Genomic DNA, 25,125 nt, shown 5'->3' on the forward strand with positions numbered 1-25,125 from the left:
TGATTATAAAATTCATTTTGAAGAACAACAAGCAAGCCTGGCCTGGAAAACTCTTAAAAGGAACACAGAAAGGCCTAACTTTTCCAATTAAGACATACTGTAAAGCCTTTGTAATTGAAACATTTTTATATTGACATATGAAAAGACAAATAAACCGATGGAACACAATAGAAAATCCAGAAATAAACTTTTGCATACAAGAAAAGCCTCTCAAATCAGTGGGGAATTGATGGTCTTGTAAAAAAAAAAAAAAAAAAGAAAAAAGAAAAAAGAAAAAAGTGGCATTAAAATAAAGGCAAAGCCATGTGGAAAAAAATAGAACTGGATCCATTCCTCACATAATACAGGAAAAATTCCAAATGGAGTAGAGATGTAAATGTAAGAAAAGGAAACATGTAAATGCTATTTTTAAAAAATGAGTGTATTCACCTATAACCTGGAAGTGTAGAAAATATTCTAAACTATGACTCAGAGTCCAGAAAAAATAAGGGAAAAATTGATGTATTCAATTTCCTGAAAATAAAAATAAAAGCTTTTGCATGGCCAAAAAAAAAAAAAAAAAAGCAAAATAAAGTTAAATGACAAAATTGAAAACATATTTGCAATTTATATCACCATGCTTCCAAAAATAAAGAAGGAAAAGGCCATCTAATCCATAAAAGAATGAGCTGATATAAATAATTTTCACAGGAAAAGAAATGCAAATGCCTCTTAAACATATGAAAAGATGCTCATCCTCGCTCATAATAAGCAAAAGGCAAATTACAAGTACACTGAAATGCTATTTTTTATCTATCAGATTGGCAAAAAATACAGAAGTTTGAGTACATATTCTGTTGGCAAAGCTGTGGAAGACAGCCATTCTTATATATTGCTATGGGAATACAAATTAATAAAACTTTTGGGAAGAGGAATAGGGAAATAACTAACAAAACTATATAAGCACTATCCTTTGATCCACCACTCACAATATAATATAAAAAAAAAAAACCTGGGCACAAGGCTCATCTGTGCTCATTCTTTCTAAGAGTGAAAATTGGAAACATCTTATATGAACATTAATAGAGGAATGGTTGAATTAACTGTGATCCACCTACCCACTGAAAGAGTATCTCTATACTGTTGTGGGTTGGTCTTCAGAATATGAGAATGCAGAGTTTCTCAACAGTGACACTATTGATGTTTTAGGTCAAATAGTTCTTTGTTGCGAGGGACAATCCTGTGCATTGTAGGATGTTTAGCAGCATCCCTGTCCCTTACACATTAGATTCTAGGAACACCCCAACTCCCAGTTGTGACAACGAAAACTATCTCCAGATATTGCCAAATATCCCCTTAGGGACAGTCACCCTCAATTGAGAATCACTGATACGATGTTAAATGAGATGGCATGTCGGAGGGCGGGGCGGGGTGTGTGTCAGGGGTTGAGGAAATGTATATAGTATGTTTATATTAACTAAAGAGATGGATAAAATGTAACATTAATCTTCAAAAAATCATTACTTGGGGGCACCTGGGTGGCCAGTCAATTAAGCAACCGACTCTTGGTTTTGGTTCAGGGTCATGAGATCGAGCCCCATATGGGGCTCTATGCTCAGTGCAGAGTCTGCTTGAGATTCTCTCTCCCTCTGCCCCTGCCCCCCTCCCACCCTTCTATCTCTCAAATAAATAAATAAATCTTAAAAAAAAAAAAAATTACCTGTAAGAAAAGAAGGAATAGGATGAAGGGGAAAGAGATAGAAGCTAAACTACTTTAATTATACCGTTTTTATAAATTTGACATCAGTACTTTTACATATAATATAAAACAAAATTAAATATTAAAACAAGTTTGAAATTTGAAAGTAAATGGAAGCAAATGAACTTATATGTGTTGGTGGCATAGCTACACAGAGAAGAACTCTCTATGACTTTAAACATACTAATGTGACTGTATATCCCTAGTGGGATAAATCTCAAGGACCAAAAGAAATAAAAATAATATTAAATTGCTGTTGAATGATCATAGTTGTAATATAATTGCAATACCAATATTGTATTGTAATTCTGAGACTCACGTGCGTGTATTTCATATAAAACAGTGAATAATTGTGATGATGTCATTGAGCACGAGAAATTTCAGCATGGGGTTTCAGCACAGGATACAGATATAAAAAAGAATGAGATTAAGTAAAAAACATGATGCCCTAATTTTGAATTGGACGTGTCAGTACAAACTCATGAAATGATTATTAACAACAAAAAACTTTGCTGACCATCCACTGAAAAAAAGCTAAGCACAATAGCGAATCCAATAGCAATGATCATTCCTAGCACCAATTTCTAACTAAAAAGAAATCAATGCTTTTTGGAGAAGAAATGGATAATATAAGACTGGGTCAGAAAATGTACAAGGTGACCCAGGAAAAAATCACCAGTAGCAATTATTAGAAAGCAAAGAAGCTATCAAAGACTATAAGAATTGCGTCAAAAGATCTCAAGAGCTGACTTGAAGAGTCTCGCACTGGCCAAGGAAGGGCCGTTTGTGCACCAGTCAGTATAGTACCTGCAACGGACAGAAATATAACATCTGTGATTAAATTCATGAGCTCATACTGGTGCTTGAAAAAAAATACTTCATTGGTCACTTTAGGAGGAGCTGGAGAACCATTATTTGAAATAGTAAATAAAGGGAAAGAATGAAATATCAATTATGACTTTACTACATAAATTGTCTTTCAGAGTAACCACACAATTGGAGAGAAGTTTCTTTTTAGGACTACTCTAGCTAACAAATGTGAAATAAATCATAGAATTAAAACATTACCATTTCATATTTTTAATGAATAAATGTTATCTATGTAAGGATCATCAGTGGTTGCTAATACCACATAACAAGGGTGAGAACTAGATTTATATATATCCAGATGGAAATATACTGTCTCACCCATTAGAGATATTTTTTGTCAAAAAAAAAAAGGAAGAAAAAGGAAATCTTATCAAGTCTCCTAGATCAAACTACCAGTTTATAAGAAATACAGGAAACAGAGGGACATGGAGAACAAAACCAAGGGGAAGCAATGAGCAAAATTTGGGTTGTGGCACCTAAAGAGAAAATGGTGCAGTTTGTTTACCACCACCAGCAATGACATAAAAATTGCAAGGGAATAAAAGGAGACAGAAGGAGAACCTATAAATTAAAAGATAATTAAAGGATATATGAACCAAATGTAATGGTTGGACCTTATTTGCATGTCCTGATTTTTTAAAATATGTTTCTTTTTTTTTTTAAAGATTTTATTTATTTATTTGAGACAGAGAGAATGAGAGAGAGAGCACATGAGAGGGGGGAGGGTCAGAGGGAGAAGCAAACTCCCTGCCGAGCAGGGAGCCCGATGCGGGACTCGATCCCGGGACTCCAGGATCATGACCTGAGCCGAAGGCAGTCGCTTAACCAACTGAGCCACCCAGGCGCCCCTAAATATGTTTCTTTTTATAAACATACATAACACCCTAAAAAAATATAGGAATATGAACACCCTGAATACTTAATATTAAGGAATTATTGTTTTCTTTGTTTAGGTGCAGTAATGAATTGTGTGTGTGTGTGTGTGTGTGTGTGTTTATTGTAAGGGTCCCTATCTTTTAGAGATACATACTGAAATGATGGGATTTGCTTCAAACTAAAATGGGGAGCAGATGTTGGATGAATGGCTACATATATAAAACAAGATTAGCCATAAATTGGTCACTGTCAAAGCTGAGCTATGAATATGTGAGGGTTCATTAAACTATGAGTTGGTTATTTTATTACAGTTACTTATTTATATCTGCCTGAAATGTTTTATAAGAAAATGCCTTATAAAAGAAAACAACTTGGGCGCCTGGGGGGCTCGGTTGGTTAAGCATCTGCCTTCGGCTCAGGTCATGATCCCAGAGTCCTGGGATTGAGCCTGATTCTCCCTCTCCCGCTCCCCCTGCTTGTGCTCACTCTGTGTCTCTCTGTCAAATAAATAAATAAAATCTTAAAAAAAAAAAAAAAGAAAGAGAGAGAAGACAACTTGGGAACATCGTATTTTCGCCATCATCAGTACCATGTTCTTCACCAGACATATGCCATCTGAAGGAGAGCTTCTGTGTGGGGCCCCTGCAGCCGAGCTCTGATTGCTCACACCTGAGTTCATGCGTCCCGTTTCTCTGCCTCTTTTTTACTCTTCCCATCCCATCACAGCTTCCACATTGCCTCCACTCGAAGGAGCTCATAACAGAACTTAAGTTAATAGAAATGTACCAAACTAAGGTCACCTTGGGATCTCTTATATTATGCCTCAGATAGTCTGTGCCATTATCACCCTCAGGGGGCTGTCTCAGCTGTTCAATTAATAGTGAGAATATTGATTAGCTCATAGTTTATGTTCCTGCTAACGTGAACTACTGGTTTATTGTCAGCCTCTAATTACAGTGTGTTTTCATACGAGATCTTTCTACATATTGAGATAGCTCCTGGAAGCTGGGCTCCAAGGACGTGGAGGGAGGAGAGAGAGAGGGGGCCTTTTTATCAGCAATGAGTGAATTGGCATTCGTCATCACTCTTGTCTTCTTTTAACTATAGGTATTTATCAAAGTGCTGGATAATAATGATAATGGCCCAGAATTCTCTCAGCCAAATTACGATGTCACAATCTCTGAGGACGTGCTTCCAGATACAGAGATCTTGCAGATTGAAGCCACAGATAGAGATGAGAAGCACAAGCTGAGCTACACTGTCCACAGTAGCATCGACTCGGCCAGCATGAGGAAGTTCCGGATTGAGCCCAGCACGGGCGTGCTCTACACTGCCGAGAGGCTGGACCACGAGGCCCAGGACAAGCACATCCTCAATGTCATGGTAGGACCACGCTGCTAATGTGCTCCCCTAACACAGTCTGTGACCATTCAAGACACACTCCTTGGTCTTCAGAAGTACGGGGCCCTTAAATGTTGTGAGTAGGAGTAAATTTGGTTTTCTCACAGCAGGGTCACCTTCGTTTCTGCCTTTTTATTTCCATGAGGAGAATTGCTATTGTTCCAGAGTGACCCGATATTTTTGCCAGACTGAAGTAGTAGACGAGTTCTGCAGACAGTGGCTGCTGACAGGCTGACTTGGGAAGGAAGGAACAGGCCATGTTTCAGTAAATCTCCCAGGCTATGATATTGGTTCGCATCCAGAAGATTCTGTAGAAAAGTTTAAAAGAAGTTCCTTGAGAAGTTAATCACAAGGGCAATCATCTACTCAAAATATGCAGTGCTCAGTCCTTGGAAGCATTTAGAGGACTGATTTATTACTTACTGCACTGGCATTGGACCTAGTAGTAAATACCGCCACCCAAAACAGATCTCAAAACACGCTGAAGCCTGCAGAGTGTCCGTTAGGTCTGAACTTGGGTTCATGGGACCTCCAAATTATGTGGAAGTTGCTTTAATTTTAAAGTGGAGTTTTCCTAGTTCACATCATTGGGAAGTAGGAATTAATAAGAAACATCCTTGATGAGTTTATGGCCTAAAATCTGGCCCTTTGACCATTCAAGAACCCTGGGGGCAATTGCATAGCCCCTGCCTCACAGACCCCCTGAGTTCCTTAAGACACATACTAAATCTTGGGTACTGACTGCCTTTAAAACACATTAAGATGCTACCAGTATCCTAGCAGCTGAACGTGATGTTCCGCTAGGTGCTACTCTTCCTTCTTCCCAAGTCTGGAAACACTGCTGGGCCAGAAGAAGCTCCAAGGCCATGTCCTTGGCAGTTTCCAGCTGAGACCCCGTCCCCCAGTGGGGGGAGGAAGAGGGACTCTTAGGGACCGTCAGATCCACCCTCATTCATTCAACAGATATTTCTTTAGCACCTACTGTGTACCAAGCCCCATTCTAGGTACTGAGGACACAAAAGAGACAAAGCTCCTCCACCCTTGGACATTCCACTGAACAGCCCTAGGTCTCAATAACCCCGAAATACAGAGTTCAGCTTGGTCCCAGGGTGTGGCAGGCCAGTCTACGGGTGGGAAGATGGAGCACATTCACCCGGTTGCTTTTGCATGCGTTTTATTCAGGGGCAGAAACCTTATGCCAAGGACTAACTCCATTCTCATGACTCAAGTCATTCCTGTTCATTCTTTCCTTAACAAACTCAAAATTCAGTTTGGTCACCCTGTATCATTCATCATTGTTGTAATTGATTATTTAGAGCAAACATGTCCTTTATGCTGCCTTTCTCCAAGCTAAGCCATTTTAGTCCGTTTGCTCATTCCTTGCAGGTACTATTTTTGAAAAGCCCTTTCCCTTTGATGGCTCTCCTCGGTCTATTTTCTAACTTCTCCACATCTCTCTGAAGTTACGAAACCTAAAATTGAACAAACGCAAAGCACACATTTGATTAGCACTACATAAAATTATAGCGAAATCATGCGGTGAGGGTTAAAGAATTGATTATTTGCGAGCTTCTGGCATATGCAAATCAGGGGAAACTTTAAAGCAGGTTGCTCGGTGAAGTCACAATGAGGGCTCTGGCGTTTTAAAAATGAAGGTTTGGTTTATCTTCCTGGGAATCAGGGTTCTCTCTCAGTCCTGGGCCTTTGCCTCGGGTGGCTCTCTTTGCCTGAAACATGCAGCCCACGCCACCCTCGGACCATTTCTACTTATTTTTGTTACCTCTTCCAAGAAGCTGGGGGCCGGGTTAGCTGCTTCTTACGACTCACTCACATTCTGGCACTCATCACCAGGCTTCCTACCTATTTGCTTGTTTCCGTCCCCCACTCACCTGTTAGCATCTGGAGGGGAAGGACCAGATTTGAGTCACTGCTAAACCCCCAGAGCAAAGGCAGGACTTGACAGATAATAGGTGACAACAAATGTTTGTTGAATGAATGAATAGAAGGCATTGCATGCTTTGCATTTATGAATTCTTTTCACTGAACGTTTTAGTTTCCCCTTCAGAAGAGTATCCATCCACCGTCCCATTACCAGCTATATATACAAATGAGGGGGAAGCGGCTGTGGGCAGTGATGCAGAGGAAAGATACTTAGGCAGGGAACATCACGAACACAGGCTGAACACAGACCATAGGCCAGTCATCATGCTGAGCAGTAAAATGGATGTGGCCCCGACTCTCAGTCTGTTCACCATTAGTGTCCTCACTCGATAGCACCATCACTTACCGAGCCCCTACCCTGTGCCTGGGACAGCATCAAGCACTTTGTGTGAGTTACCTCATTTTCTCTTTGCCACAGACATAGCCGTGTGAGAGTTCCTTGCAACTTCAGATCTTAGTCCTACCGCTTCTTGTATTTTGCCTAAAGGTCAGAGATCAGGAGTTTCCTTATCGAAGAAACTTGGCCCGAGTCATTGTGAATGTGGAAGATGCTAATGATCACAGTCCTTATTTTACCAACCCATTGTATGAAGCATCTGTGTTTGAATCGGCTGCTCTGGGATCAGCTGTTCTGCAAGTGACGGCTCTGGACAAAGACAAAGGGGAAAATGCAGAACTCATATATACCATAGAAGCAGGTGAGAGCTGTTGCACAGATCGCAATATAATGCATGGCCTTTGACCCTTAGCAGCGTTTATCACCATGTGAAATTCACACAGTTACCCCTGGAATGGCTCCAAAAGCGTGGTTTGGCCAAACAACTGCCCTATTTGCATGATGATGCTCTATCAAGTTCTTGGCATTTTTGGTAATACGTTTTCCATCACTGAAAGTGAGGAAGGAGTTCCCTTTATTGTGGTGTTCTCGGATTGTTCTGGAATGGAGGAGAGAGAAGAAGTGTGTGGTAAACTCAGTGGCTTTTCCTAATGGGTCAACAAGCCATGGCCTCAGACTAAAATAACCAAAGTCTCCCTTCTCTTGAGGGCTGCCAGGTTGTTCTGTGAATTGAATCGTACGTGTCTTTGTTTATCTGTCACTGGGCGAGCTGTGGGCTTCGAAAATATCTATACCCCCACGGTTAGCAGAAATGCACTTCCGTGGAGGTGATTGAGAGTTGCAGAGTGGGTAGGAGATACTGAACTGCCTGCTCAACCAGACAGATAAATACATACAGCCTCACATTCTGTTAAATTTGAGATTTTTAAAATCAATTTTGACATCCATAAGGCCAGACCATATTTCACTGATGGTTTGAGGACCGAAAGGAAGAAAATATTCATGACAGAAGAGATGATTGTCCAAGCAAGGGATAGGACTGTGAACCTAATGATTACAAATATCCCTTATCTGCTGTATTTTCCCTTCCCCTCTTCTGTCTTTTTTTTTTTTTGAATATTCAAGCCACATATTTCCAAAATGTTCTGCAACATTATGGCTGTCGTGCATAATGCCAAATGCTGTCTCCTTTTATGCCAGCACTGGAAAGACTTCTTTCCCGTGATTTAAATGTGGAGCATTTTTGTGAGTGGTTGAATTAAAATATGAATGCTAGAATGACAGTTTTGGACTAAAAAATATTAGAGAAAGAAAAGCCAACAATCTTCTTTATACAAAAGCCACTGCAACGAATGATACTCTAGAACTATTTCCCGTATTAGGTGCCCACATTTTATAGGAGTCAAAGCTAAGCTCTATACAAAAAAAATAATAAAGAAATAAAAGACATTAGTTTTGTAAGAGCAAGGGGCCCCGAGAAACTTCACCTATTTCTTTTCTAGATATTTATGGAATTTTTTTCTAACCTAAAGCCTGACCAGTATTTTTTTTAAGTGCTATTTTGCATCTGTTGTTTACCACAGGAAATTTTAAGTATTTAATTATATAATCCTTGTTCTTCTAGTTCCACAAATAACATAGGGAAGCTTCTTTTTTTCAAAACACAAATATTTAAATAACGTCACAGAAAGTGTTGCCTGATCCAACAACTCTTCAGACTCTTTCTACAGTTTTTTCCTAATCTTACATATATTTTTCTTTTCCCAGTATTCATCCACGAACATACACTGTTGCATATATCTGTGATCATCTAGGTAGGGAGTTTTATTTCTGTTTTTTTTACTTAACATTTTCTCAGCATTGTCTATGGTGTCTACCTCCTTTTTGTGTTTGTCGTTACAGCTACTACTTATACTCTCCTAGCTAGGCCAATAACTTCTAAGCCAATTTGGAGTTCCTGAGGAGTCAGACAAGAGCCATTTCCCATCCTGCTGACAAGACCACTTTCCTTATCTTTCAACAGCCACACACTGTAGGCCGGTGCTATGGGTAGACCAGGGATTCCGTCGTGCCTTTAACCACTGACTAAAAACAGAGAGAAAAGTTATTTTCTTAAAACATCTTTCATATGAAAACTTGAATTTCCAGAAACCCGGAAATTTCCAGAAACCCAGAAATGATCTGATACCTCAAAAAAACGACCTCTGATTGTCTGTGTGAGAAGCTAATGAGGATTTCGGTGTGTGCCCAGTGATTCACAAGTGGTCATGGGGCTCCTTTGTGGACAGACAGACCTCCACAAGCCCTGGACTGCTCTTGGCCACGCCAGTTCCTTCCCGGATCCTGGTAGGAGAGAGGGAGGACCCAGATGCTGCAACATTGTGAAGCAAATGACAGGTGGTTGTGTAGAGTGGACATTTTACGTAGGTTCTCTTCCAAACTTCAGATAAGCAAGGTTTTCCTCTGCTTACTGGTGGGCCGTACACTTCTTAGCCCCTGCCTGGCCTCTGAAGTAACTATGGAAGCTTTTATCTGGGCCCAAAGAACTGAGGTGATATTTGAGTGTGGAGCTTCAGTTCCTATATTTGGTTCAGATTTCTGTTTGGTGCCACAACGGCTCATGAGTGGCTCCAAAACAGGAGAGATAAGGACTAAGAATTGAGTTACAATGGGGGGTCTCTTGGATCCCAAGGGGCATATACAGATAAAGAACTAAAAATCTTTTTTTAGATCTACCTCTCCTCTCAATCATTTAATACATATTTACTGAACACCTTCTTTGTGCCAGTCTGTGCTATGTTCTAGAAAAAGCATGATATATAAGATAAGCACAGCTTTTCTCAGTTGCCAAAAGTCTACAGGAAGCTGTAGATTCCAAGGAAATAAGCAGAGGTTAGTTTCCGGGGATTCAAGGATAGCCGGAGAGAAAAAGCAGGAGGTGGATTCTAAGAAAATGGGCAGGGAGTATGCTGAAGAGGGAAAGAGGCCAAGAGCCCACTTTCGACCTGCTATACAAGCGCAGCATCCCAGAGTGGTGTGACAAGCAGGTGAGCGGCTGTGGGACAGCAGGGTTATGAAGTTCTATCGAGACCAGAAGCTGGCTCCCCTTTGTCCCTTCCATTATATCCTGCTGGGCATGAAGGAATGTGCTGGGTCTGCAGCAAGGGAGGACTTCGCTGGAGACTCCACCGTGGGACTCCACATCAAGGAACACAGAGACACTTGACTCTCTTGCAATCATCATTTGGGGTTGCCGGTTGGCCCCCATTATCTCTACAATCTCTACATTTTCCTCCTCAGAGATGCTGATGTAAAATGATTCCTGACTCCTTTCTAGGACCTATGAATCAAACGTTAAACCCATTCTCAATTGCACTATTTATTGAAAATTTGCAGTCTCGCTCATGAGATCATTGAACTTCATGTTGACCTCACAAAGTGCTCATCATGGCAAGGAAAAAAAAAATCATGCTGACACCAAAGATGACATTGTTCAGTACTCACATTTGGGGGTTTGAATCAAATTCTTTACTTATTTATTTAATTAATTCTTGGGGATGCCTGGGTGGCTCAGTTGGTTAAGCAGCCGACTCTCAATTTCGGCTCAGATCATGATCTCAGGGTCCTGCGATTGAGCCCTGAGTCGGACTCCACACTCATCGGGAAATCTGCTTGAGGATTCAATTTCTCTCTCTCTCTCTCCCTCCACCCCGCGCCCTGCTCATGCTGTCACTCTCTAAAATAAATAAATCTTTTTAAAAAATAAAATTGTTTAAAAATAAGCAGATTTTATAGGAACATGAATTTTTTATTCTCTTACATGGAAAAGTTTAATGAATAAGTATGTAGTAAGAAATAGTATGTATACGGTTACAGCTGTATTTGCTGCACATTTCAGGAGACACATGTAAGTGCCTGTCGGTGTGGGAGCCTGTCTCAACAATAATGACATTTAAACTGTTTCTATGTCTGCCATTCTGCAATACTTCAAGCAGAAAGAAAAATGCAGATATAATTGAATGACCAAGATCTTTAACTTTGCTTTCGAAGAATCTAGACAGGCAAGCATGTGTGCTCTTTGAGAAGTATCTGAAAGCCTGATGAGAGAAGCAAAAAGCAACTTGGTGAAGGATTCTGCTTCACACTGTCCACTAGTTTTCAGCCGGATTCTTTTACATTCTTCAAGCCTTGTGTTCCCCATTCTTTATTCCTCTTTTATTATCCTCGTCCTCAGTAATCTCAGATTTCACACCACTGCATGTTTCAGAGGCAAGGCTCCAAACTTCTGGGGTGTTGCGGTTCCCAGCCCTTTCCGTTCCAGATACATCCAGGTGGGGTGCCAGTTCCTCAGTTTCAGAAGGGTGATGCCTCTGGTTTTTGGTTTTAAGGCTGGTTCAGATGATCAACAGTTCACTACTTCACCAGAAACCTCTCCAGTACTTAGCGAATGGGATGGTTTCAGATTGGAGGGACTGCCTCATGATTTTTATGCCTAGTTTTAAGTCTGTGTATGCACGTGTCTCTTTTGGAGTAAGAAGGAATGAACAACAGAAGAGTGATCAGAAAGTATCCTCACAACTTACAGAGCAAACGGTGACTTGGGAAGAATTCTTCAGGCCTGAAGACCCCCCTTCACCAAAGTAGTGTTTAGAGTGAAGTCAGTTTTGATAGGGTGAAATGTAAAGCCTACCTTTGGGATAATCTGTGGTATAATGTTCTGAAACAGCTCCTACAACCATCTTTCTCATAACACAGAACACAGACTATGGCACTGGTTTAGGTAAAAATCCCTTTTTTTTTTTTTTTTTTTTGGCATTGTACACAATCTTGTGGTGGTGGTAGTGGTGGTATTAACATGAATTAAAAGGATACTGACCTGAAATTCACAGTTTTACTGAAAAACTCACTTCTGTTGCTTTTGAATATCCCTAAAAGAGAAGTCTTTCATTCTATTTCAGAATGAGATGGAACGAATACAAATAATTGCTTTCGACTTGCCATGTTGCAGCAAAGTAGCCTTTAGATGAAGAATTAATCTTCAAAACATGACATGTAACTCATTTCTCCATTTATCTCTATATTGTAGGGAACACGGGGAACACATTTAAGATTGAACCAGTCCTGGGCATCATTACCGTTTCCAAAGAACCAGACATGATGACAACGGGTCAGTTTGTCCTGTCAGTCAAAGTCACGGATCAGGGTTCCCCGCCAATGTCTGCCACTGCAATTGTGCGCATTTCTGTTACCATGTCTGATAATTCTCACCCCAAGTTCACTCACAAGGACTACCAAGCAGAAGTAAATGAAAATGTTGATGTTGGAACATCAGTCATTCTAATCTCTGCCATCAGTCAATCTACCCTCATTTACGAAGTCAAGGATGGAAACATTGATGGGATATTTACCATAAATCCGTATTCTGGTGTTGTCACCACCCGGAAGGCACTGGATTACGAGCGTACTTCCTCCTATCAGCTCATCGTTCAGGCCACTAACATGGCAGGTATGGCTTCCAATGCCACAGTCAACATTCAGATTGTTGATGAAAACGATAATGCCCCAGTTTTTCTCTTTTCTCAATATTCGGGCAGCCTGAGTGAGGCTGCCCCAGTAAATAGCATCGTCAGGAGCTTGGATAACAGCCCACTGGTGATTCGAGCCACTGATGCCGACAGCAACCGGAATGCTCTGCTGGTGTATCAGATTGTGGAGTCTACAGCCAAGAAGTTCTTCACAGTGGACTCCAGTACCGGTGCAATCAGAACAATTGCCAACCTGGACCATGAAACTATTGCCCATTTCCATTTCCACGTCCATGTGAGAGACAGCGGCATCCCCCAGCTGACGGCAGAGAGTCCCGTTGAAGTCAACATAGAGGTGACAGATGTTAATGATAACCCGCCTGTTTTCACCCAGGCCGTGTTTGAGACTGTCTTACTTCTACCCACCTATGTTGGAGTGGAGGTTCTGAGAGTTAGTGCCACAGATCCTGACTCCGAGGTGCCCCCAGAACTGACATATAGCCTAATGGAAGGCAGCTTGGATCATTTCTTAATTGACTCAAATAGTGGAGTGCTTACCATAAAAAACAATAACCTCTCCAAAGATCACTACATGTTGATAGCTAAAGTGTCCGATGGAAAGTTCTACAGTACGTCCATGGTCACCATCCTGGTTAAAGAAGCTATGGATAGCGGCCTCCACTTTACCCAAAGCTTTTACTCGACCTCGATCTCAGAGAACAACACTAACATAACCAAAGTTGCTATTGTCAATGCCATTGGAAATCGCCTTAATGAGCCCTTAAAATACAGCATCTTAAACCCAGGAAATAAGTTCAAGATAAAATCTACCTCAGGGGTCATTCAGACCACTGGAGTCCCCTTTGACCGTGAAGAACAAGAGTTATACGAGCTGGTGGTGGAAGCCAGCCGTGAGCTGGACCATCTGCGTGTGGCTAGAGTGGTGGTCAGAGTTAACATTGAAGACATAAATGACAATTCTCCAGTCTTTGTGGGCCTCCCTTACTATGCTGCTGTGCAAGTTGATGCTGAACCTGGGACACTGATTTACCAGGTGACAGCCATTGACAAAGATAAAGGTGCAAATGGAGAAGTGACCTACGTCCTACAGGATGACTATGGCCATTTTGAGATTAACCCTAATTCAGGGAATGTTATTTTAAAAGAAACATTCAACTCTGACTTGTCCAACATTGAGTATGGAGTCACCGTCCTAGCCAAAGATGGTGGAAAACCCTCTCTATCCACATCTGTAGAACTTCCCATCACAATTGTCAACAAAGCAATGCCCGTGTTTGATAAGCCCTTTTATACAGCATCGGTCAACGAAGACATCAGAATGGATACCCCCATTCTAAGCATCAATGCCACCAGTCCAGAAGGCCAAGGCATCATATATATCATTATTGATGGGGATCTTTATAAACAGTTTAACATTGACTTTGACACTGGGGTCCTGAAAGTTGTTAGCCCTTTGGATTATGAAATTACCTCTGTTTACAAATTGACAGTAAGAGCCAGTGATGCCCTTACTGGTGCCAGGGCTGAAGTCACCGTTGACTTACTAGTTAATGATGTAAATGACAACCCTCCTATTTTCGATCAACCCACATACAATACAACATTATCGGAAGCATCTCTCATTGGGACTCCTGTTTTGCAAGTTGTCTCTACCGATGCAGACTCGGAAAACAGTAAATTGGTGCATTATCAGATTGTCCAGGATACTTACAACAGCACAGATTATTTTCACATAGACAGTGCAAGTGGCTTGATCCTGACGGCGCGGATGCTGGACCACGAGTTAGTGCAACACTGCATTTTGAAAGTCAGAGCAACAGATAATGGCTTCCCATCGCTGAGCAGTGAGGTCCTGGTTCATATCTATATCTCGGACATAAATGACAACCCTCCCGTTTTTAATCAGCTCATTTATGAATCATATGTGAGTGAATTAGCCCCCCGGGGTCATTTTGTAACCTGCGTTCAAGCCTCTGATGCAGACAGCTCTGATTTTGACCGCTTGGAATATAGCATTTTATCTGGGAATGACCGGACAAGCTTTCTGATGGACAGCAAGAGTGGCGTCATCACCCTGTCCAACCACCGGAAGCAGCGGATGGAGCCTCTGTACAGTCTCAATGTGTCAGTCTCTGATGGGTTGTTCACTAGCACCGCACAGGTGCATATCAGGGTACTCGGGGCTAACCTGTACAGCCCTGCCTTTTCCCAAAGCACCTACGTAGCTGAGGTGAGAGAGAACGCAGCTGCTGGGACAAAGGTCATTCACGTTCGAGCCACAGATGGGGATCCCGGGACATATGGACAGATCAGCTATGCCATCATCAATGACTTTGCCAAGGATCGATTCCTTATAGACAGCAATGGACAAGTCATCACAACGGAAAGGCTTGACCGGGAAAACCCTCTGGAGGGAGACATTAGTATTTTTTTGAGGGCCCTCGATGGTGGAGGGAGAACGACTTTTTGCACCGTGAGAGTGATTGTTGTGGATGAAAATGACAATGCTCCCCAGTTCATGATGGTGGAATACAGAGCCAGTGTCAGGGCAGACGTTGGAAGGGGCCACTTGGTCACTCAGGTTCAAGCCATGGATCCAGATGATGGAGCAAACTCAAGGATTACTTATTCTCTGTATAGCGAGGCCTCAGTCTCAGTGGCTGACCTCCTAGAAATCGATCCTGACAATGGCTGGATGGTCACTAAGGGCAATTTTAACCAACTGAAAAACACAGTGCTGTCATTCTTTGTCAAAGCAGTGGATGGGGGCATTCCAGTAAAGCACTCACTCATTCCTGTCTATATTCATGTCCTGCCCCCTGAAACATTCTTGCCTTCATTCACCCAGTCTCAGTATTCTTTCACTGTTTCAGAAGATACAGCCATTGGGAGCACAGTGGACACCCTGAGGATTTTGCCCAGTCAGAATGTCAGGTTCAGCACAGTTAATGGGGACCGGCCAGAAAATAACAAAGGGGGTGTCTTCATCATAGAGCAGGAAACAGGCACAATCAAACTTGACAAACGCCTCGATCATGAAGTCAGCCCAGCATTCCACTTTAAAGTAGCAGCCACTATACCCCTGGACAAGGTAGACATTGTGTTTACCGTGGATGTAGATATCAAGGTACTGGACTTGAATGACAACAAGCCAGTCTTTGAAACTTCCAGCTATGAGACGATCATAATGGAAGGGATGCCTGTGGGCACCAAACTCACACAGGTGAGAGCCATCGACATGGATTGGGGAGCGAATGGGCAGGTCACTTACTCCCTGCACTCGGATTCCCAGCCTGAAAAGGTAATGGAAGCCTTCAACATTGACAGCAATACAGGCTGGATCAGTACCTTGAAGGACCTGGATCACGAGACAGATCCCACCTTCACCTTCTCTGTGGTGGCCTCAGACCTCGGAGAGGCCTTCTCTCTTTCATCCACGGCTTTGGTCTCTGTCAGGGTGACAGATATAAACGACAATGCACCAGTCTTTGCCCACGAGGTGTACCGAGGGAATGTGAAAGAGAGCGACCCTCCTGGCGAGGTGGTAGCTGTCCTCAGCACGTGGGACAGAGACACTTCCGACATTAATCGCCAAGTGAGCTACCACATTACGGGTAAGTCAGCCACACTTGGCTTTCACTCTGTGTGCTCTGCTTTCTCAAGAAAGGTGGGAAGTGGCAGGAAGTAAGAGTTGGAGAAAAGAAGGGAGATGAGATGGGGGTTGAGAGTAATAAAAGCTCTCTAGGGCTGGGTAGAAGATCTCTGAGTAGGCACGGTTTTTCAGTTGTTGGTTGTTGCTAACTCAGCCTTAGTTTGGAATTCATTCCTTTGCCTGTGACAGATTACACAGATTTGTACCCAGTCCTTGAGCCACGGTATCATTTAAAAAGGAGTCCAGCCAGGGCGCCTGGGTGGCTCAGTCAGTTAAGCAGCTGCCTTCGGCTCAGGTCATGATCTTGGAGTCCTGGGATCAAGACCTACATAGAGCTCCCGGCTCAGTGGGGAGTCTGCGTCTCCCTCTTCCTCTGCCCTCCCCCCAACCATGCTCTTTCACACTCTCTCTCTCTCAAATAAATAACATCTTCAAAAAAAAGTTTTTAAATAAATAAATAAATAACTAGCTGAGCCCAGTAAGATTGACTTACAAGTTTCGCCTGGAAGTGAAAATTCCTATGCATGCACATGTACACACCTGTACCAATTAAAGGGCATGGTTTGACCTTTTGCTAAAAATCTTAAGTTATAACTCTAAACCAAAGGGTATTTCTCCCAACAACTCAGTTTACTTGGATCCCTTTTTGGTCTTTCCCAATAGTAAGTAGCGGTTCAGTGGAAAAGCCAAAATAGACCAAGGAAGTCACCCAGAGTGGACCAAAAAAAAAAAAAAAGTCACTATTTCTGAGGGGCAGAGGATTCCATGTCGGTGTCACTCATCAGGGGTAGCTTCCTGGGGGGTGACTGGCTTTAAACTGCAAGGGGGAAGGATGGTGGGACAGGAGCATTCTTCCTAAAAATGATTTAAGCGTTTTAAAGCTAATATTTTGATGTTGTGACATTCAAAGGCAGAACATAAGCAAAGTGCCAAAAGATTTTAAAGAATCCATCAATACTTGTAGTCAGGTGGCTTCCCTTTAGAAAAACTACATTATTCAAAGTGAAAAATGAATTAATTAGAATGCCCTCAGGACACAGAATCTGCTTAAGTACGTTAGTGGGAAAGTTAATTAATCACTGCAGAATAAGATCCACAGGAGAGCATATGTGTCAGTGGTTGGGAGCGCCACTCTTCCGCATTACTCCTGTCCTGTTTCTTCGTGGAACTGTTTTCCTGATGGTGTTTTCTGTTTAAACTCTGTATACATTTGTGCGTTATCTGATACCTTCCCTTTTTTTCATTAAAATGTATATTTCTGCAGAAAAGACATGAGCGATAGTGGCAAGGGAAGAAACGTGAGTAAAGCCTATCTTACATTTATTTGCATTCAGTTTCAGACAAAGCTTTTTAAAGATTCTGAGGGATACTTTCTATTGGAAAGGCTTGCTGAATATTCAGCTTCAATTATTTATACTTTGTCTCTGAATTGTCAATGGATGATTTAAAGGGACCCTCCCATTAACTTTACCAAAGTAATGAGAACAGAGTAGCTTAAAGCTACCATTACTATTAGCAGTGCCAACCACCAACTGATTTTAATTAGATTTAACTTTTGCTCTTGATCTAACACAACTTGGCTGTGCTACCGCAGTTTAACAGAGGACCATTAATCATTTTATTTAACAAAAGATGTGGGCCTGCACTGAAAGCATTTAATAGAGAGGTTAAATTTGTGCATGCTAAAGTAATAGTCAACTGAAGCATAATTGAATCCTAGCCGGTGGTGGAGGAAAGCCATATCCCAGGGAGGACCCAGAGCCTAGCCAGAGCAGGTTTCTTGACCTCCACACTATTGACATTTGGGACTGGATGAGTCTTTGTTATAGGTGGCCATTCCGTGCATTGTAGGATGGATGACTGGCAGCATCTCTGGCCTCTACCCAAGAGACTCCAGTAGCACCACCCCCACCCCCGATGTGACATTCAAAAATATCTCCAGATGTTGACAAATGTCCTGGTTGGAGGTTGGGGGAGTTACACAGCCACTCCCAGCTGAGAACCACTGCCCTAGAGGAATATGCTGCCCTCATCATTTCTGCACCGTCTGCCCCCAGAATGGTCCATTTATCTCATGGCTGTCCCCCACAGCTGAGGCCCCTGGACTGACCCCGCCCCCACACCTTAGAAGTGAAGGTGCATTCTGGCCACGAAAATTCCCCTACTTCACCCTCAGTCCCTCTGGTCGGACCCAAGTCTTTGCCCTCTGCTCTTTGAGAGATTCACTGTAAGAAGCTGAGATGGCTCTATCTTTTTGGCGGAACAGAAGTCAGGATGCAGTACGCTTTCCTGATTTATTTGTTTAAGGTTGGTCTTCCCCCACTAGAATGTGCACTCCACCCCGGGAGTGGGGATGTGTGTCAGTTTTGACCGCTGCTTCAGCCCTACTGCCTGGAACAGTGCCTGGTCCGGAGCAGGGGGTAGATACTTATTGAATGCCCAACAAAACGGGAATGATCTAACCGGATCCCGGGCTTCCTGCCAGTTGTCTTGTCCAGTCTTCCTCCATGTTGCAAGAGACACTGTTTCCCTCTTCAGGATTAGAAGGTCAAGGCAGCTCTCTTCTCCCCTCCTCTTCTTGTCTTGTCCATGCAGCTTTTGTCTCCAGGTAATGTAATGATGTGGGGGAGTAATATTGCTGGGACCACTGTCGGTGGTTTCCTATAAGGAGCTTTCTACTTCATCTCTTCTCCTTTTCTTCTGCTACCACCAGCTTCACTTGTTCCATGACCCCTCATTAGGGCCATTTAATGCTGATGGGTCTTCCTCTGTCGCGCAAACTTTTCTCCCCCAAACCCCCGTGCTTGTAAGACACACGCAGCTGTATGAGAGAGCCTTCATTAAATGAGTCCTTAATAGAACTCACTGCCTTCCCTTGATTGCATAATCAACAGCTAATGGAATTGTCTTGGTAACAAGAGCTGTAGTGTATTACATCCTCTCTTGAGACAAAGTGGAAAGACAATTGTATCATCCGGGGAAGAGGATTGATTGTTCGCAGTTTGAATTTGATTGTCCTTCAGGGGGACTAAACAAGAGATCATCTCCAGCTTCTCTAAGTGCGTTCTGTTCTCTTGGAAAGTTACTGTTTTACGTTCCTCACAAGCCAAGCATATAAATATCATGCTTTGTTGCAAGAGAATCGGAAGGAAGTGACTGCCAATTTTTTTTTTCAGTTTTGTAAATGATACAGTCGGAGGACCAGCTGGATGACCCCACACCGGCCTCTCACTGGAGGTGTAGATCAAAGCTTTTCATTGCACATCTTCAAAAACGCTTTTTTCACTACAGGAGGGAACCCCCAAGGAAGGTTTGCCCTGGGCCTGGTGCAGAGTGAATGGAAGGTCTATGTGAAGAGACCTTTAGATAGAGAAGAACAAGACATTTACTTCCTCAATATCACTGCCACCGATGGGCTTTTTGTCACACAGGCCATGGTGGAAGTGACCGTCAGTGATGTGAATGACAATAGCCCAGTGTGTGACCAGGTGAGATTTGTGCATATATCTCCTATATATGGATGCTTTTTACTCTGCCCCTCTAAAGTTAAATCAAAATCCATTTCATTTTTCTCCTTAGGGCCAGACTCCTTTCTGCTCTTCTCTCCTTAATTTAGTGAACTCCATTTGGATGCAAGAGGGTAGGAAAAGACATAGGTAGCAAGTTCAGGTACCTAATTTTGCCCACCCCCAAAAAAACAAAAACAAAACCATAAGTCTTAAAATTAAATAATGTTTAAGGAATCATAAAGGACCTTAGAACTTATTCTGTCTAAATCACTGATTTCATAAAAAGAAAAATGGACCACTCAAAAGCATAAATTGTTGTTTTTCATAAGTTTACACAGCTGGTTAGTGGCAATGTTCGTAATGAACCCAGGTCTCCAGGCAACTCACAAAGTAGCTTGTCCATCACAATACAAAACATGACAGCCAGTGCAAGGTGCCAAGAGCAAATTTTATTTTCTTCCTTAATGAAATTAAATCACTGTTAATTTACCTTTTCCTTACTATGTGGACCAAGAGACAATATTGGTATTCTGTAGCTTGGAAAAGTATTGCAAATAGATTGAACCTATCATACGCATGGCAGATGTGAGTAGGGGCTCTTTAAAGAGTGAAAGGGCCCCAAGGACTCATTGGTGCTTAACAGAAAAGAGGATCATGATCAACCCGTAACACGTGTCATGGTTTCACAGAAGCGGGACCTTTGTCTGTTTTCTTCACATTGTACTCCTGGTATCTAAATCATACCTAGCACATAGAGGGACTCAATCAATATTTGTTGAATGAATGAGATTGGCCAGGGGGGAGGGGGAGCAGGGCAAGAGACATACCACGTTTCATCATATATTGTAAGATGGTTCTGTGGTGAAGGGAAAAATAGCCAGAGCTAAATTACATGAATGCATTTTTAAAGAAATCATTTATAATGTGAAATATGGCAACCCCCTGCAAATACTAATGACTTCATTACCTTTCTTTACCTTTGCCAGGTTGCATATGCAGCATTATTTCCCGAAGACATTCCATCAAATAAAATCATCTTGAAAGTCAGTGCCAAGGATGCCGACATTGGATCCAATGGAGATATACGATACTCACTCTACGGATCTGGAAACGATGAATTTTTTCTAGATCCAGAAAGTGGTAAGGTGAAATGTATTCTTTGGGTAAATGCCATTGTTAATCCATGAGAGAAGTTAAACTCTCATGTGGTCTCATCACTAGTGGGTAGTTAGTGTACAAGATCCTCGGTATGATGCCCTGCTCTCTAGGACTCTAAGAAATACTAGTTACACATGGTGTCTGAAGATGGGTGCTCTGGAGCACACAAACTGTATTTGGCCTATAGAATTTGCCTTGACTTTACTTACATTTATTAGCATCAATAATCAGATGTGTCTATTTGGTTCTCCTGTTTTTCATATCTGTGATTTAAGCATCTGCTCTGTAAAGAATATAGAGTTACATCATAAATGTAAGTTGCAAACCAGACAGCAGGGCATAGGAAGGAGAGTTTTTCTCTCTTGAAATCCCTTTTGGGTCCCTTCCCGATGCTTATTAATACGCTTGTCTGGTTTTTATTAAATATTCCTGCCTAGTTTCCCCAAAGCTATGAGCCCTCAGATTAGCCTTTATATTCAGGCAAAATTTATAAGGTCAAAGGCTAGGTATGCTAAAGGCAGATGCCCACATTGAAGGCCAGAGCTAATGGAAAAGACATTTCTTATGGAGGTACATTATTTCAGTGTTGTGTACTGGATGGTTCATCTAATGGCAATTTTTAAATGAAGTGTAAAGATCGAATAATTTGCATATCTCCAATGTTGTGTTTGGTCCTAATGAATAATAACTAACTCTTGAAGTCTCCAAAGATGATGGCTCCTCCCTGTCCCTCTCCCATGTCAGCTGGGTCCTACTGGGAAGCACTTAGCTACACAGAAATATACTACTTGGCTACATAGACCTAGCAATTATTTATTCAATAGCTAACATTCATTGAGTAACTAGTATACATAAAAGCACTTTATGGGATATTTGTGGTAGGCTGCAAGATGAGTAAAACAAGCCATGCCCATGGGATATTGTAAGCCAGCGGAGAAGACAGACCAGTAAGCTAACAATAATAATAATAACAATAATAATAATAGTAATAAAAGGCAGAATGAAATGAGTGCCCAAGAAGGACATCAGGGGAGTTATATCTGGGCACAAGGGAGAAAGGAGGAATATGGAGATCGAGCAGAAATCCAGTAGCTGGTCTGACAAAGGGGAAGAGGAACTTTTAAAGAAGAGCTAGCATCTGAACAGAGGCAGGATCCTAGTAGCTAAAGCAGGTTCCTGCAGGCTGTGGGGGCAGCAGAAGCAGAGAGCCCAGCACAGCACAGCCGAGGAGGGCCGCGTACAATATTGTCACTGGTGAGAAGAGCTGGGGAATGGCTGGTGAGAAACATGGAGGGAGAAAGGACTGCAGGCCGGTCATGGAGGGTCTCAGAGGCTCCACTGAAAAACCCCTGGAGGTTTCAGAGCAGGAGAAAGAAATAGTCCAAGCTGTGTTTGACAACTGGTGGCAGCAAGGAGGCCATAGAAGGAAATGCTTTATAAAACATAGATGGCTTGGTCTGAAGAATGTCTACTAATTGAATTTAAGAATAATAATATTTCATGAGTCATACTTTTCACCAAATCGCGTTTATTCAGGTCTGTCACTGCTGGTTGCCATTGTCTATTGAAATTTAAACAACCACCGCCAATCTCCACAGGGGCTGACGCCCAGGGGTTAAAATACAGACATGACTTACCGCCTCACCTTGCTGAATTCCTGCTGATCCAAACTCCTCAAATATTTCCCCGCCAGGATCCTCCCCCAGCAACCATAGGCCCTTCTATAGCCAGGCAAGTCGGGTTTACCTTGGCACAACAGGATTCCTTCGAGACCTTTTTCTGCCAAAGCCCAGCCTCTGCTTTGATTGTTTTCCTCTAAATGATGGAGTAAAAAGATGTTGAGTCTCTGGAAGCAGAGAGACTCCCCCTTCTGGGTCTGTGGATTATTGACATGACTGACCATCAGAGAACTTAAGGTACTTGTCCATTCTCTAGGCTTTTTCTGGAGATCGAGCAGAAATCCAGAGACATACATACCTGCTCTGGAGACCAGCTACTGGATTTCTGCTCGATCTCCAGAAGAAGCCTAGAGAATGGACAAGTACCCTTAGTTCTTGAGGTCTTGAAAGGTTGTAAGGGGCTTGGAGCTTTCTAAGGTAGCCAAAAGAAGGAAATCCTGAAACCAGAGGTTTCACAGTGGGATTAATTAATTTGAAGGCCACACAGTTGATTTGTTGTTGCATCGAGAATCCCGTAAATTTTTCCCTGATGCTTGACATTGAATTTGTTCTGTTTTTTAGAGTATGAGGCACTTGAACCAAATGTCATTGGTCCTTCCTGTGTTGGGGATTCTTTATATACTTGATTCTCTGCTCTTCAAAGAAAGAGGGTTTTTTGAAAATCCAGGCTATTTATTTTCACAGGTGAGTTAAAAACTTTGGCTCTTTTGGACCGGGAAAGGGTCCCTATGTACAGCCTGATTGCCAGAGCCACTGACGGAGGTGGCAAGTTCTGCCAATCTGACATCCACCTGATCCTGGAGGACGTGAACGATAACCCGCCTGTGTTTTCTTCTGACCACTACAATGCCTGTGTCTATGAGAACACAGCCACCAAGGCTCTGTTGACCAGAGTTCAAGCTGTGGATCCTGATGTTGGTAAGTCAGTTGCATTGATGGGATGCTGCCATGTTTCATGCGCTTGACATATCTTCACCTTTCCTTTGGTGTCACCAGCCCACCTGGTTTCCTTAGCATGAGAGCATGTGCATTCAACCAATGACCACGTATCAGCTCTTCTGCTAATACACTTCACATGTGTGAGAGAACTCTGCAAGATGTCCTCCCCACCTCTTTCTAGGGTTTAAAGAAGTGATAAGACGAATTTCCTTGCCTTTTAACAAAGAGTTTGGGGTTTGTTTGTTCTTTTTTAACCTTTAGAATAAAAATAATAGCTTTCTTACTTGCCCATTCCTCCTGAACATAGTTAAAATGCTGTGTTGTGTGACAGGGAGAATTCATTTCCATTTCTATAAAGAATTACATCACATGCTTCAGCTGAAATACGACAATCTCAATTTATGGGAGTGCCCCATAGTGCAAAGAACAATTACTAAATGGGCTGCCAGTCCAATGTTAATTTTTCTTAACTGCCATTTTCCATAGTCTTTTGGTCACATAGCTCCTGACATTACTAGGCAGAATGAGGGTGGTGGAAATAAGAAGGAATTCAAACTAAAAGTTGCTAATAAAGTTTTTGTTCAAATGCACTTTGCATAATGAGATGGTGAGTTAGAAAAGACTGGAGTTAATTGCTAGGTAGTCCTTTTGAGAATGCATAAGTTATCGAGGTGACTGCATGATGGAATGTAAATACAAAAGAACATATAGACCGCCTCTTGGTTGTGCATTTTAAGAGCTGTAAATCAGAGGACTAGAGAATGATGGGGTGTGTCTGCTATGCTAAACAGGCCTTTATATAATTCAGTGTCTTATTGCTTAATTCTGAATTGAAAGAAAAATTATTGGACTAATGGAAAAGTAAATACATGATAATTAGTTGAAAACAAACGTAGAGCCCGGGGTCTCTGCATATTTCCCCTTCAAGAAATTAGTGGCTACTTTAAATTATTGCTCTTATCTCATTAGCATAATTTTCCAGGCTGAGAACCAAAGCTTTAAAAGTCTGCATATTATGTAAAGCATGGTAAAAAAAAAAAAAATGGTGAGCAGGAAAAAAGTCATTTATTGATTTATAATTATGGAATACCTACAGATACTCTTTTTTTTTCTTTCTAACTGTATTTCAAGTTCCCTCCAAAACAGGCCCCAGGATCACCCAGGTTCATGTGTGTCCCTGAGCTTGGTCCACCGCTGTCTTGTACAAATATTCTTTTTTAAAAGAGCATTAGAAAACATTCTCTGGGGGTGTGTGGGTGGCTCAGTCAGTTAAACGTCTGCCTTCAGCTCAGGTCATAATCCTGGGATCCTGTGATCGAGCCCCGTGTCAGGCTCCCTGCTCAATGGGGAGCTTGCTTCTCTCTCTCCCTCTGCTGCTCCCCATGCTTGTGCTCTCTCCCTCTCTCTCTCTCAAGTAAAATAAGTAAAATCTAGAAAGAAAGAAAGAAAGAAAGAAAGAAAGAAAGAAAGAAAGAAAGA

At 42.1% G+C, this 25,125-nt stretch overlaps 1 protein-coding gene across 2 annotated transcripts in view; it reads left to right on the plus strand.

The window, feature by feature from the left end:
- The window catches only part of FAT3 (FAT atypical cadherin 3), a 508,513-nt gene that overhangs the window by 405,553 nt on the left and 77,835 nt on the right, over positions 1–25,125 (plus strand). For both annotated transcript variants that reach the window (XM_044919382.1, XM_021679088.1), the window contains exons 7-12: positions 4,592–4,867; positions 7,314–7,524; positions 12,250–16,323; positions 19,653–19,849; positions 20,857–21,010; positions 23,392–23,625. In XM_044919382.1, the coding sequence (XP_044775317.1) occupies positions 4,592–4,867; positions 7,314–7,524; positions 12,250–16,323; positions 19,653–19,849; positions 20,857–21,010; positions 23,392–23,625 (5,146 nt within the window). The remainder of the gene's footprint in view (positions 1–4,591; positions 4,868–7,313; positions 7,525–12,249; positions 16,324–19,652; positions 19,850–20,856; positions 21,011–23,391; positions 23,626–25,125) is intronic.

The sequence above is a fragment of the Neomonachus schauinslandi genome, chromosome 11, assembly GCF_002201575.2.
Source record: "Neomonachus schauinslandi chromosome 11, ASM220157v2, whole genome shotgun sequence".
NCBI lineage: Eukaryota > Metazoa > Chordata > Mammalia > Carnivora > Phocidae > Neomonachus > Neomonachus schauinslandi.